Source organism: Ostrea edulis, chromosome 6 (genome assembly GCF_947568905.1).
Source record: "Ostrea edulis chromosome 6, xbOstEdul1.1, whole genome shotgun sequence".
Classification (NCBI taxonomy): domain Eukaryota; kingdom Metazoa; phylum Mollusca; class Bivalvia; order Ostreida; family Ostreidae; genus Ostrea; species Ostrea edulis.
This window is the reverse complement of record NC_079169.1, coordinates 7460935-7476735: the sequence shown is the minus strand read 5'-3', so window position 1 is coordinate 7476735 and position 15801 is coordinate 7460935. Positions and strand designations below refer to the sequence as shown.

The window sequence follows — 15801 nt, the reverse complement described above, 5'->3', positions numbered from 1 at the left end:
AGTTCCTTCTTATAGAATAGTCCCACACAGAGATTTAGTTCCTTCTTATAGAATAGTTCCCACACAGAAACTCAGTCCCTTCTTAGAGAATAGTCCCCACACAGAGATTCAGTCCCTTCTTATAGAATAGTCCCCACACAGAGATTCAGTCCCTTCTTATAGAATAGTCCCACACAGAGACTCAGTCCCTTCATATAGAATAGTCCCACACAGAGATTCAGTCCCTTCATATAGAATAGTCCCACACAGAGATTCAGTTCCTTCTTATAGAATAATCCCCACACAGAGACTCAGTCCCTTCTTAGAGAATAGTCCCCACACAGAGATTCAGTTCCTTCTTATAGAATAGTCCCCACACAGAGATTGAGTTCCTTCTTATAGAATAGTCCCCACACAGAGACTCAGTCCCTTCTTATAGAATAGTCCCCACACAGAGATTCAGTCCCTTCATATAGAATAGTCCCACACAGAGATTCAGTTCCTTCTTATAGAATAGTCCCCACACAGAGAGACTCAGTCCCTTCTTATAGAATAGTCCCCACACAGAGAGACTCATTCCCTTCTTATAGAATAGTCCCCACACAGAGACTCAGTCCCTTCTTATAGAATAGTCCCCACACAGAGAGACTCAGTTCCTTCTTATAGAATAGTTCCCACACAGAGACTCAGTCCCTTCTTATAGAACAGTCCCCACACAGAGATTCAGTCCCTTCATATAGAATAGTCCCCACACAGAGATTAAGTCCCTTCTTATAGAATAGTCCCCACACAGAGATTCAGTCCCTTCATATAGAATAGTCCCACACAGAGATTCAGTCCCTTCATATAGAATAGTCCCACACAGAGATTCAGTTCCTTCTTATAGAATAGTCCCCACACAGAGATTCAGTCCCTTCTTATAGAATAGTCCCCACACAGAGAGACTCAGTCCCTTCTTATAGAATAGTCCCCACACAGAGATTCAGTCCATTCTTATAGAATAGTCCCCACACAGAGATTCAGTTCCTTCTTATAGAATAGTCCCCACACAGAGACTCAGTCCCTTCTTATAGAATAGTCCCCACACAGAGATTCAGTCCCTTCTTATAGAATAGTCCCACACAGAGACTCAGTCCCTTCATATAGAATAGTCCCACACAGAGATTCAGTCCCTTCATATAGAATAGTCCCCACACAGAGATTCAGTTCCTTCTTATAGAATAATCCCCACACAGAGACTCAGTCCCTTCTTAGAAAATAGTCCCCACACAGAGATTGAGTTCCTTCTTATAGAATAGTCCCCACACAGAGATTGAGTTCCTTCTTATAGAATAGTCCCCACACAGAGATTCAGTCCCTTCTTATAGAATAGTCCCCACACAGAGAGACTCAGTCCCTTCTTATAGAATAGTCACCACACAGAGATTGAGTTCCTTCTTATAGAACAGTCCCCACAAAGAGATTCAGTTCCTTCTTATAGAATAGTCCCCACACAGAGATTCAGTTCCTTCTTATAGAATAGTCCCACACAGAGATTTAGTTCCTTCTTATAGAATAGTTCCCACACAGAAACTCAGTCCCTTCTTAGAGAATAGTCCCCACACAGAGATTCAGTCCCTTCTTATAGAATAGTCCCCACACAGAGATTCAGTCCCTTCTTATAGAATAGTCCCACACAGAGACTCAGTCCCTTCATATAGAATAGTCCCACACAGAGATTCAGTCCCTTCATATAGAATAGTCCCACACAGAGATTCAGTTCCTTCTTATAGAATAATCCCCACACAGAGACTCAGTCCCTTCTTAGAGAATAGTCCCCACACAGAGATTCAGTTCCTTCTTATAGAATAGTCCCCACACAGAGATTGAGTTCCTTCTTATAGAATAGTCCCCACACAGAGACTCAGTCCCTTCTTATAGAATAGTCCCCACACAGAGATTCAGTCCCTTCATATAGAATAGTCCCACACAGAGATTCAGTTCCTTCTTATAGAATAGTCCCCACACAGAGAGACTCAGTCCCTTCTTATAGAATAGTCCCCACACAGAGAGACTCATTCCCTTCTGATAGAATAGTCCCCACACAGAGACTCAGTCCCTTCTTATAGAATAGTCCCCACACAGAGAGACTCAGTTCCTTCTTATAGAATAGTTCCCACACAGAGACTCAGTCCCTTCTTATAGAACAGTCCCCACACAGAGATTCAGTCCCTTCATATAGAATAGTCCCCACACAGAGATTAAGTCCCTTCTTATAGAATAGTCCCCACACAGAGATTCAGTCCCTTCATATAGAATAGTCCCACACAGAGATTCAGTCCCTTCATATAGAATAGTCCCACACAGAGATTCAGTTCCTTCTTATAGAATAGTCCCCACACAGAGATTCAGTCCCTTCTTATAGAATAGTCCCCACACAGAGAGACTCAGTCCCTTCTTATAGAATAGTCCCCACACAGAGATTCAGTCCATTCTTATAGAATAGTCCCCACACAGAGATTCAGTTCCTTCTTATAGAATAGTCCCCACACAGAGACTCAGTCCCTTCTTAGAGAATAGTCCCCACACAGAGACTCAGTCCCTTCTTATAGAATAGTCCCCACACAGAGATTCAGTCCCTTCTTATAGAATAGTCCCACACAGAGACTCAGTCCCTTCATATAGAATAGTCCCACACAGAGATTCAGTCCCTTCATATAGAATAGTCCCCACACAGAGATTCAGTTCCTTCTTATAGAATAATCCCCACACAGAGACTCAGTCCCTTCTTAGAAAATAGTCCCCACACAGAGATTGAGTTCCTTCTTATAGAATAGTCCCCACACAGAGATTGAGTTCCTTCTTATAGAATAGTCCCCACACAGAGATTCAGTCCCTTCTTATAGAATAGTCCCCACACAGAGAGACTCAGTCCCTTCTTATAGAATAGTCACCACACAGAGATTGAGTTCCTTCTTATAGAACAGTCCCCACAAAGAGATTCAGTTCCTTCTTATAGAATAGTCCCCACACAGAGATTCAGTTCCTTCTTATAGAATAGTCCCACACAGAGATTTAGTTCCTTCTTATAGAATAGTTCCCACACAGAAACTCAGTCCCTTCTTAGAGAATAGTCCCCACACAGAGATTCAGTCCCTTCTTATAGAATAGTCCCCACACAGAGATTCAGTCCCTTCTTATAGAATAGTCCCACACAGAGACTCAGTCCCTTCATATAGAATAGTCCCACACAGAGATTCAGTCCCTTCATATAGAATAGTCCCACACAGAGATTCAGTTCCTTCTTATAGAATAATCCCCACACAGAGACTCAGTCCCTTCTTAGAGAATAGTCCCCACACAGAGATTCAGTTCCTTCTTATAGAATAGTCCCCACACAGAGATTGAGTTCCTTCTTATAGAATAGTCCACACACAGAGATTCAGTCCCTTCTTATAGAATAGTCCCCACACAGAGAGACTCAGTCCCTTCTTATAGAATAGTCCCCACACAGAGATTGAGTTCCTTCTTATAGAACAGTCCCCACAAAGAGATTCAGTTCCTTCTTATAGAATAGTCCCCACACAGAGATTCAGTTCCTTCTTATAGAATAGTCCCACACAGAGATTCAGTTCCTTCTTATAGAATAGTCCCCACACAGAGATTCAGTCCCTTCTTATAGAATAGTCCCCACACACAGATTCAGTCCATTCTTATAGAACAGTCCCACACAGAGAGATTCAGTTCCTTCTTATAGAATAGTCCCCACACACAGATTCAGTCCATTCCTATAGAACAGTCCCACACAGAGAGATTCAGTTCCTTCTTATAGAATAGTCCCACACAGAGATTCATGAACACATGAAAAATTTAGCATCAGATGACAGTCGTGTACACAGGGGCTAAGCCCGTTTTGGGCCCGAACCCTGTGATACCATAAATATAGAAAGGGGTCTAACTCTGACCCAGATAAAAAACTAACCACTCGCTTCAAATGCCTAAAAAATCTTAAACTAGGTGCGATATGCGTAATTTGCCGGTCTCCTTGCATAGATTAATGTTTTAACTACTTGCATGCCAAATTTCAAGTCACAGGTTCTTAAAATAATAAAGATATACGTCATCGTTCTCTTGAATTCACCTGTTTATTTTTACTAGGACATTTATCGGTCCAGGTCACGGAGTCGTTTCTCGCCTATGACAGCAGCGAAATTCAGACTAGTGTGGAAGATTTCGGACCTGTCAATTAAAATTTCACATCAATTATACACTACTTACTTCCTCATATTTTAATAATGTTCTTCGTGTAGACAATACACGACTTATTTTACCTCAGCAGCACCAACTGTTGACAACATCTGCCATTTTAATGAAAGCACTAAATACCCGATAGACTTAAAATTTCAAATACCTTAAAATTGATCAAAACATTATTCTTGTGATATTGCACCTAGAGAAGGAAATTGAACATTATTTTTTGGCTTTCTTAACTTTTTGTTTTTGTTTATTTTATTTCATTTAGATTATGTTTACCCATTTCCCCCTTCTTTAAAGTTTTAGATATTTCGGGTCTTTAGTGCATTTCTCAAAATGACAGTTAGAGTCAGGAGTTGATGTTTTGTAAAATAAGCGACCCAGATACAGCGAACATAGAGAACTTTATTAACCCGATAGCTGAATCTCATCTAGATCAGTGAGATAAAGTTGTAAAAGGTAGGCAAAGCACCAGTTTGGCAAGGATTGAGCTACAATAGCATATAGACTTCACATCACAAGCTAACAATTGCATTTTTAGGGTCACCTGAGTTTACTGAGTTTACTCAGGTGACCTATTGCAATTGGTTGTTGTTGTGAGTCGTGCGTTAACAATTGAACATTTTTATGCACCGGAGATCGAAGATTGGGGGCATATTGTTTTTGTCCTGTCTGTCATTCTGTAATCTTGTCATTCTGTCATTCTGTAATTCTGTCTGAAACTTTAACCTTGCTAATAACTTTTGAACAGTAAGTGATAGAGCTTTGATATTTCACATGAGTATTCCTTGTGACAATACCTTTCCGCGGGTACCAACATTTTTTACCCTTTGACCTTGGAGTTTGACCTACCTTTTTGTAAACTTTAACCTTGTTGATAACTTTTGAACAAGATGTGCAGTCTTGGTATGAAGCATCTTTCAGTCAAGGGGGACATTAATTATACATTTCAGGATTCTACACCCCTGGGGCACTAGGGGTGGGGCAAAAACTACCCAAAATTGACCAATTTTCCAAAATCTTCTCTACAATTGCATATGTGTAAGAAAAACTAAATGCACAGTGATGTAGAGCAGGAAGGCCTCTACCAAAATTGTAAATTCATGATCCCGGGGTAGAGGTTCTGACCCTAGGGCATGGCCAAACTTAGTATATTATAGTATTTATGTGTAAAACACTTGAATAACAACCTCTTTAGTGCTATTGATACTAAATTGAAACTAAATGGATATTTAGAAAGAGCAGGTAGTCCTTTACAGGCTTTCAAGTGGGCCCTTATTTTCCTTATTTTTCTACAACAGCCCTTATTTTCCTTATTTGAGCTTTAGAATCCTAAAAAAGCCCTAATTTTTTGTTGAAATTCCTACATTTTCAAATTTTCTAAAGTTTTAATAAATTTGACATAAAGTAAGTGTTGGAATTTATTAAATTTAGTCTTAGTATACTTTCAGAAAATGAATATGTTAATTAAATGTACATCTCAGAAGACATCTTGATGGTTATCGGCTATATTCAGCATTGATTGTGAGCCATGGGAGTCCACCTGAATTATATCATGGTTTGTGCTGAATGCTGAATATGGCTGTTGATGACCACTGGTATGATCTTCTGAGTGGGTAATTGTTAAGTCACCTGAGTAAACTCAGGTCACCTATTGCAATTGGTTTTCGTCCGTCGTCGTGCGTTAACAATTGAACATTTTAAACTTCTTTTTAATAACTACCAGTCCAATTCTTTTCAAATTTGGTATGAAGCATCATTGGGACAAGGGGGACATAAATTGTAAATTTCAGGACTCTAGCACCCCTGGGGCCCTAGGAGTGGGGTAAAAACTGCGCAAAATTGACCAATTTTCAAAAATCTTCTTCTCATAAACCACACACATGTAAGAAAAACTAAATGCATAGTGATGTACAGCTGGAAGGCCTCTACCAAAATTGTAAATTTCATGATCCCCGGGTTAGGGGTTTTGACCCCAGGGCAGGGCAAATCTTGTTATATAGTGTTTATGTGTAAAACACTTAAATTACATCTTCTTTAATGCTATAGATACTAAATTGAAAGTAAATAGATATTTAGAAAGAAGAGGTAGTCCTTTACCAAAATTGTAAATTTAATTATTCCAGGGGTAGGGATTTTGGTATCAGGGTGGGGCCAAAATGGTCAGTTATTAAGTGTGTGAACAATAGACATTTTTAACTTCTTCTTGATAACTATCATTCCAATTCTTTTCAAATTTGGTACATGAATGAAACATCTTTGGAACAAGGGGAACATAAATTGTAAATTTCAGGATTCCTGCATGCACCCCTGGGGCCTTAGGGACAGGGCAAAAACTTCCCAAAAATGACAAATTTTCAAAAATCTTCTTCTCAAGAACCACACACGTGTGAGAAAAACTAAATGCATAGTGATATAGAGCAGGAAGACCTCTACCAAAATTGTAAATTTCATGATCCCCAGGGTAGGGGTTATGACCCCAGGGCAGGGCCTAACTTGTTATATAGTGTTTATGTGTAAAACACTTAAATAACATTTTCTTTAGTGCTTTTGATACTAAATTGAAACTAAATGGATAGAGCAGGTAGTCTTTTACCAAATTTGTAAATTTGATTTTCCCCATAGTAAGGGTTTGACCTCAGAGTGGGGCCAAACTTAGTATATAGTATTTATGTGTAAGTTTGCTGATACTGTATAAAATCTAAATGCATACTTAGGAATAGCAGAAAAGGATGTACAAAAAATGGTGAATTTCACAACCCAGGGTTTTGACTCTAGGATGGGTTCAAATTAGTCATATGTTTTGATGTTTTAATGTTAATACACCTATTATTTAAAGCCTTTCATCAGTGTATGCACTTTTGAGGGCAGTGAAGTTTTAAGAACACATCTTGTTTTATATTGTTGCTGAGCATTAGAATTTAAAATAGCTTAGATATTTAGAACAGGAATTATTTTTCTAGATTCCATAGCCCATGGAAGTAGTGATACTTTTTCACTAGTATTCAGGTGACCAATAAGGCCTGTGGGCCTCTTGTTGTATTATTGCTCTTGCAAATGGTGAGTAAAACATTTTTTCTTTCCTATTGATTTGTAAATTTAACCCTTATTTTTGTCTAAAAAGCCCTTAAAAATCCTTTAAAAGGCCTTTATTTTTTGATAATTTTGCCCTAAAAATGGCTTTTATTTTTTGCAAAATGTCACTTGAAAGCTTGCCTTTACCAAAATTGTAAATTTGAGGATCCCAGGGGTAAAGGTTTTGGTTAATGGGTACAACCAAAATGGTCAGTTATTAAATGTGTGAACAATTAAAATTTTTAATTTCTTCTTGATAACTATCATTCCAATTCTTTTCAAAGGTATGAAGCATTTTTAGAAAAGGGGGGATATAAATAGCACCCCTGGGGCCTAAGGAGCGGGGCAAAAACTGCCCAATTTTTCAAAAATCTTCTTCTCTAGAACTGCACGTGTTAGAAAACCTAAATGCCTAATGATGTAAAGGAGGAAGACCTCTACCAAAATTGTAAATTCCATGATCCCCAGGGTAGGGGTTCTGACAACAGGGTGGGACCAAACTTACTAATACTATATAGTATTTATGTGTAAAGCTTGGATTTTATAACATTTTCTTTAATTAGTGCTTTTGATACTAAATTGAGACTAAATGGATATTTAGAAGGAGTATAGGTAGTCCTTTACCAAAATTGAAAATTCCATGATCCTAGGGGTAAGGGTTTGGTTTCAGGTTGGTGCCAAAATTATTATAATGATTTGAAGGACTTATTTCAGTTTGCTGATACTGTATAAAATCTAAATGCATACTTAGGAATAGCAGAAAAGGATGTACAAAAATGGTGAATTTCACAACGCAATGTTATGACTCTAGGATGGGTCCAAATTAGTCAAATCTTTTGATGTTGATACACATATCACCTTATGCCTTTCATCAGTGTATGCACTTTTGAGGGCAGTGAAGTTTTAAGGTATTCAATGTATAATGACGATATTTCATATCTAATAAATGGATGGTGGAATATTTGTAGTCATGGTATCATTTTGAAGGGTTCATCAAATAAAAAAAATCCACGATAGGAATTTTCAAAATTTTGTTTACTGTTTGATTTATTTCACCTAGAATTTAACATTGAAGTATATGGGAAAAGCATGTTTTATTACAATATTTTAAAAACAAATTATATTTTCATACTAATCTCTTGGCAGAAGTTGCATACACTTTCTTTTTATGAAAATATGAAATAAAATTAATCATTGACCACATACATTTTTAGAAAATTAGATTTTTATACGCCCGTCTTAAGACGGGACGTATTATGGTATGGCGTTCATGTCCGTCCGTCTGTCCGTCCGTCTGTTAGCTTTTTCGTGTCCGACCTGTAACTTAAATACTACAAGGCCTAGAATCATCAAACTTTGTCTTTAGATACATCTTGGGTAGAAGGTGTGTCGCACATTAAAACCAGGTCACTGTGACTTTTCATTAAGAAGATATGGCCATATATGACAAAAACTTGTCCGGCTCATAACTTGAAAACTATTAGACCTAGAATCACCAAAATTGGTCAACTAATGCATCTTAGGTAGAAGGTGTGTCACATCCTACTTTAAGGTCACTGTGACAAAAAAAAAATGTTTTAATGGGTACAATCTATACTGTTAACAATATGTGACGGGCGTATCATGTGCCGTGGCGGTGCACTTTATTCTTATCTTTACAAAGGGCAGGCAACTCTTCCAAAAAGTCTTAAGTGCAAAAAGGTCAGCTTCTAATTTACCAGTCATGTGAATTTCATCTGCTTCACTTTCATCATTATTTAACAATAAACTTTTATGTTGATCTAAACCCTTCAAAATTGTTCATTATCCTTTCATTATACATGGAATACCTTTGAACACATCTTGTTTTATGCTGTTGCTGAACATTAGAATTTAGCTTAGATATTCAGAACAGGAAATTTTTTCTAGATTCCATAGCCCTAGGGAGTAGTGATACCTTTTCACTAGTATTCAGGTGACCGATAAGGCCTGTGGGTCTTTTGTTTTAGTTTCATTCAGCATACTTTCGCATGGGTGTTACTCCAATTTACATGTAACAAACTTTCAATCTAATTTAAGCACATTTCTATTTGCTTTGATCTACTAATTTTGATGTGTATTTCACATCATTTGGAATCAAATTTTAGGACTATTGATCTGTGGAGTTAATGTCTTAAGTGAGCATTGCTGCCTATAGGCCTTTTGTTTTTGTACCCCACTTTTAGTGAAAAGCAGAGAATATGAATTTGGTTCTGTCTGTTCATCCGTCCATCTGTCTGTCTGTCATATTTGCTTTTCCAGTCTTTATCTCTGTGCCAGTTACTCCACCAGTTAACTTATATAACTTTATGAAACATACAGTTAACTTATATAACTTTATGAAACATACAGTTAACTATATATAACTTTATGAAACATACAGTTAACTATATATAACTTTATGAAACATACAGTTAACTATATATAACTTTATGAAACATACAGTTAACTATATATAACTTTATGAAGCCTACAGTTAACTTATATAACTTTATGAAACATACAGTTAACTATATATAACTTTATGAAACATACAGTTAACTATATATAACTTTACGAAACATACAGTTAACTATATATAACTTTATGAAACATACAGTTAACTATATATAACTTTATGAAACATACAGTTAACTATATATAACTTTATGAAACATACAGTTAACTTATATAACTTTATGAAACATACAGTTAACTATATCGAGTTCAGGTTGAGTACTTCATAGATAGTGACTTGATACAATTTAGGTATCATTTTATCTAATGTGTTTTGAAAAAAATCATTGTACACTTTATTTTTGGGTTTATTGATTATTCATTTACACACCAGATGGATACGATGGTAACAGAAGTGAAAATGGGCTTGAACATAGTTCACTTTTTTGTACATATTGGCTACATATTTGTCTTATACACACAAAATCTGAAAAAGTGCTGTTAAATTATTGAAAGGTTTGTCCTTTCCCAATTGGCTGTGTTGATTTTAAACGAAATTAATTTCAGGAAGAGTTTAGCAGGACCGTGATGTATTTGGTCAGTTTTTGCTCTGATTTTCAAGGAAGATCACTCTTCCATGCTCAATGCAAATCTCCTAACTTAAACTTTTTCATAGGGGGTATTTCATTGAGTATGAGAAAAATTCACTGACAAGTAATTTTTTTTATGCCACTGCCCTGCCAATCAATCCTTAATGCATTCAAGGTCTAGCTGTTATCATCCTTTCACAAGATTTAACATAAAGGTATCATTTGAATATTCAGAATGTGTGAAGGTTATAGGGGTTTTAGTTGGATTATGAAAGTTTGATATGAGCAATGATTTTGCAATGTGTTCATGATATATAAGAAATAAACATGGAGTTCATACTGGATTTCCAATATCAGCTGTTTTGTGTGTATCTCACATGGGGATATTTGTCCTGGATATAGACAGCTCTTGTTTGAAACAATATGTTTGGTTGATGTAAAATATAGATCTGAATTCATTTCTGTCAGCCTAACTCTTGAGAAATATTGCCCAGTCTTTAAGATTAAAACTGACAGTGTGCAATACACGTACATTTTCATTACAGAAACTCTTTGGACACAAGATGGCAGAATTTTATGTAACGATAGAAGGCATGTGGTCATCCAATGGGAAGTGGGCGGTAATAGATGACCGACCAGAACCCATTATACCTCCCAAAGTCACAGTCAAAGGTGAGCTTTCCCGAGTCGTTTGAGCTCCTAGATAGCTAAATCATAATGGTATATTGTGGAGATGGGGATTTTTTTTTATGAATACCCCCACCACCCCCCACCCCCTTATTGTAAGATGTGCAGCTGATCATGCATATAGAATCTATTCTTTGTTTCTGACAGACTTTTGTTTGTTCTTGGACCACACCCCCACAAACCACAAAACAAAGAATAGATGTCCTAGGTGGTGAACTGTTTGGTGGTCATTCTACATTATTACTAGTACAAGAGCCAACATTCTCACTATAGCAATCAAAGTTTGTACTGTAGTAAATCAATGTGTTAGAATCTGTACATTACCTGAGGCACTCAGGTGACCTATTGCGACTGGTATTTTGTCCATCGTTAGTTGTCTGTCTTGCATTAACACTTGAATATGATTAACTTCTTTTGTGTAAGTACATACATGATTATTTTTCATTAAATTTGGTACGGATGATCTTTGGGGTTAGTGGAACTAAGTTTGTACATTTCATATATTGATCACTGCACCCCTAGGGCCTATGGATTGGGGTCAGATCCTAAATGAATGATGCAAATCTTTTTAAAATTTTCTTTACTCGGGGACATCAAGCAGACAATCTGTTTATAGCCTTGGTGAGCAAGGATGAGCCAAAATTATGAGGGTTAGTGGTCTGGGTTAAGGCTTTAGGATTCATGTAGTGAAAGTGCTTTATTTCCTTCATATCAAACAATGAAACTGAAATTATGAGAAAAAACCTTCACCGAAATTGATTGAAAATTTGAAATAGAAATATCAATGAAAATTTGAAATAGAAATATCAATGAAAATTTGAAATAGAAATATCAATGAAAATTTTAAATAGAAATGTAAATGAAAATTTTGAAATATACACTGAACAGAGATGAAAATAAAATCTTTCCTGAAAGAACAACAGTTTGTTAATTTAAGCGCACTTGCTACAAACAAGAATTGTCTGTCCATACATACATGTACTGTATCACAGGAAATATACCAGTTCCTAATATTTTAGAAATTGAATAGTTGGTACTAATTACAACCAAAATAAGCCAAGAAATATATAACAACCCATGCATCCAATTCTTGTTTGTAAAGTTACAGACTGTATAATTCTTATCTCTACAGTGTATATTCTAATGTAATATCTTAAACCTGGTTCTTCCACCTCTCAATATCTGAAATTGTTTTGGCACTACTATTGCACCTTTGGGGGGGGGGGGGGGGGGGGGCATACATGTTTTCATTGGAGCAATGGGTGATTTGGATGGAATAAAGTTCATGTAAAATAGCCTTCAAATAACATATTCTGTTTTCTACTTGGTAATTTAAATTCTACAAATATTTTAATCATCAGACTGGTGACATTTGACCTAATTAACGAGCCTAGTAAACAAAAACGTGTGTTTCCGTAAAACTTCATATAAATTCATATGTAATAGGCGACTAAACTTTGATATTCTTAAATCAGAATAAAGAATCAGACACCCCAATAGTATACAAAATGTGTCCGTCTTTCTGTCGGTATAAGCAGGTGGTTCAGGTGAGTAGTGTGACCTATGGGCCTCCAGTTACCTAGTGCTTGAGTGTTTAATTGAAGTTGCATACATGTAAGAACATATTGTTTGTGTAATAATGAGTGCACAAATGACATCTTCAGGTTCAAAATTTTCTGTAAAAATTTGTTTTGTTGTTCATATGCAGCAAAATTAATACATGTACCATATTTGAAATGAACACTGCCAATTAAAAGGAGATTGAAATGAATACTTGATCCTTACTGATCTCATCCCAGTTCCAATGGTCTGGTATTTTCCTTACTTATCTCATCCCCGTTCCAATGGTCTGGTATTCTAAGCCATATACTAGTGATTTTCTCTGACAATGAGTGATTCTTTACTCAACAAAAGTACACCTCTCCTATTTCAAAGTCAACATAGTATTATAAAAAATGACCATATTCCTTGGATATACCAAAATATACCTTTTTGAAACTCACAATTAATGTCAATTTCAGTACAGGTACATATTATATTATGGAAAAGTGGACAATGTCATCTATCTATGATGACATGTGGTGAAAGGGACAGATGTTAATCATGTTTAATATGATGTTTGAAAGAAATACATGAAATAGACTTGGTATGAGGTGTTAAATATGATTTTGGATGGATGCTTAATTGCTAGTCTCTGTCCAAAAGGTCTGGGGCAAAATATTACATATTATTAAAATATTTCATAATTTTTGGAAAATTTTAAAATATGTGCCCCCACAAAATACTAGTAGGTAAAATACAACTTTATTTGAGATTAAACATCAGTGAATCAGACCATCATATGTTGTTGCCACATGTAAGATTATATGCTTGAGTGTACAAAATTCAGCAGGTCAAATGAAATTCAAGTTTTATAACAGACAAGGATAACCGACAATCTCCTGCATTAACTTATTTACTTATTCTCCTAGATATGTATGTATATAACTGACATCATGTTGGTCTCTATTTATAAAACTTGGATCAGTAAGTGAAGTATTTGGTGGATTGTATGTTACGATATTATTGTTGGTTTTGCATCACAGAAGAACATGCATTGAGAGTTTATCCTGGCAGGGAATGGGTTTTACAAACACTCTCTAATCTATCATTAAGTGGTCATTTTAAGATGAAAGCATTAGACCACCTACTTCATTTGATAGTGTTTGATAACATATAAATGCCTATATCTTAGAAGTCCATTCATGAAAGGCTTTTGGAAATTGAGAATTCCATCCAAGCAATGTTAACATGTAATCTTGTATGATATAGTTATTCATTGCTGCCATAAAAAAAATTGGAGATTCTGAAAGTGTCTCATCTCGTATTTTTATTCTGTTGATCATTTCAAAGTGCATACATGCAATAGATTAGAGTTAAAATTCATTCCATTCTGCATGCATAGGTGAAACTAGATCATGATCTGCATATCTAATGCAATGTATTTACAGCTAAACCACAAGAAGAGGATGAGATGGAAGAGGAAGAGGAGGAGGAGGAAGATGATGAAACGTGATGTCAGAACGGACCTGGGGCGTGTGCATATGTTACTGTTAATAAAAAATCTTTCTTTTAACCTTTTTTGTGCCGATAGTAAAGGTTTATCATTTGAAACCTGTGAAAAGGAAGGAGAGGGGGAAAGAAAGACTAGAACTGACCAAGACTCCCTCGTGCCTGGAGTAGGCATTTTGCATCATGATTGGAGATGCTAGATTAATGAAGCTGAAATATTTCATTCTTCAGGTGGGGATATGTGTTTCAAATAAAAAGATTATAAAATTCATTTGTTTGAGCAATATATATTAAGACATAAATTACATTTTTGAAAATACAGTAGGGTATGAACTGTGACGTTTCCTACTGGCAGACTTCATAAAGCATGCGAGTACATCATGCTGACAGACTTCATAAAGCATGCGAGTACTTCATGCTGGCAGACTTCATAAAGCATGTGAGTATGTCATGCTGGCAGACTTCATAAAGCATGTGAGTACTTCATGAAAAGTTTTGAACGTGAAGCATTGCAATTCATCCCCAAATGTATTTTTTAGAAATGAAATTTATTTTTAGCTCTGGCTCAAAGAGCTAATCATATGGCCATGTCTGGAATGCGGTGTGCGTAAACTTTTTTGAAAAAGGGCTATATCTCAAGAACCCCTTGGCCAATTTTTGTCAAATTTGTCACAGGGTATCGTTGTACCAAGGGCTTTCATTTGTACTAAAACTAGGGTTGTGACCTTTTAACAAGGGGAGATAATTAGGAAAATGCAAACAAAAGCAGTGGTTGCTAAAAAATCTTCTCAAGAACCACTGGGTAAATTATCACCAAACTTAAGGATGAGGATAGGCTGTAGATAAAAAAAATTGTTCAAGGCATCATCCTGGGGCAAAGGGTGTGGTCTCAAGGTCACTTCAAAGTTGACCTTAAATTTTGTTTTGTTAAAACTTTGATATTTTGCTTAGTATAAGGACTAGGATCATCAAATTTTGTCAGTTGATGCATCTTAGGACCTAATATCATGTTGTCTCAAAATTAGGTCATGATGACCTACTTTTTGAATTTCGCAGGTAATTATTATTAAATGGATTTTGATGCATATCTTGGACACTTTTGAGCCTATGATCATCAAAAGTTGTCAGTTGATGGATCATGGGACCTTGAAGTGCGTCATGTAAAAAGTATGTCACCATGACCTACTTTCTGAATTTTATGGCTAATCATTTATGAATACATTTTAGGTTGTTATTTCAGATACCGAGAGGTTTAGAATCATCAAACCTTGTAAGTTGATGCGTCTAGAGGCCTCGAAACATATTTATATAAAAATTTGCAGACATTCAAATTTCACATTTTCAATTTTAGATGCATGTTTTGGACACTATGAAAGCTAGGATCATCAAACTTTGTCAGTTGATGCATCTCGAGTCTTCATAGTTTGTTGACCAAAAAGTAGGTCACTGTGACCTACTTTTGGAATTTGACGGCTATATTTTAATATTTCAGATACTATTTGACTTACAATTATCAAACTTTGTCAGTTGATGCATGTTGAGTCTTCAGAGTGTATTGACTAAAAGTAGGTCACCGTGTCCTATTTTTGGATTTTGACGGCTATATTTTAATATTTCAGATACTATTTGACTTACAATTATCAAACTTTGTCAGTTGATGCATGTTGAGTCTTCAGAGTGTGTCGACCAAAAGGTAGTTCACTGTGACTTACTTCTGGAATTTGACGTTTAT

The 15801-nt window shown here is 36.1% G+C and overlaps 1 protein-coding gene across 1 annotated transcript in view; it reads left to right on the top strand.

The window, feature by feature from the left end:
- LOC125646083 (mRNA turnover protein 4 homolog) overlaps positions 1-14340 on the top strand; it is a 33300-nt gene extending 18960 nt beyond the window's left edge. Inside the window, exons 7-8 of the mRNA XM_048872225.2 lie at positions 10877-11003; positions 14009-14340. Coding sequence (XP_048728182.1) covers positions 10877-11003; positions 14009-14073 — 192 coding nt within the window. The 3' untranslated portion in view covers positions 14074-14340. The remainder of the gene's footprint in view (positions 1-10876; positions 11004-14008) is intronic.
- The last annotated feature ends 1461 nt before the right edge of the window (positions 14341-15801 follow it).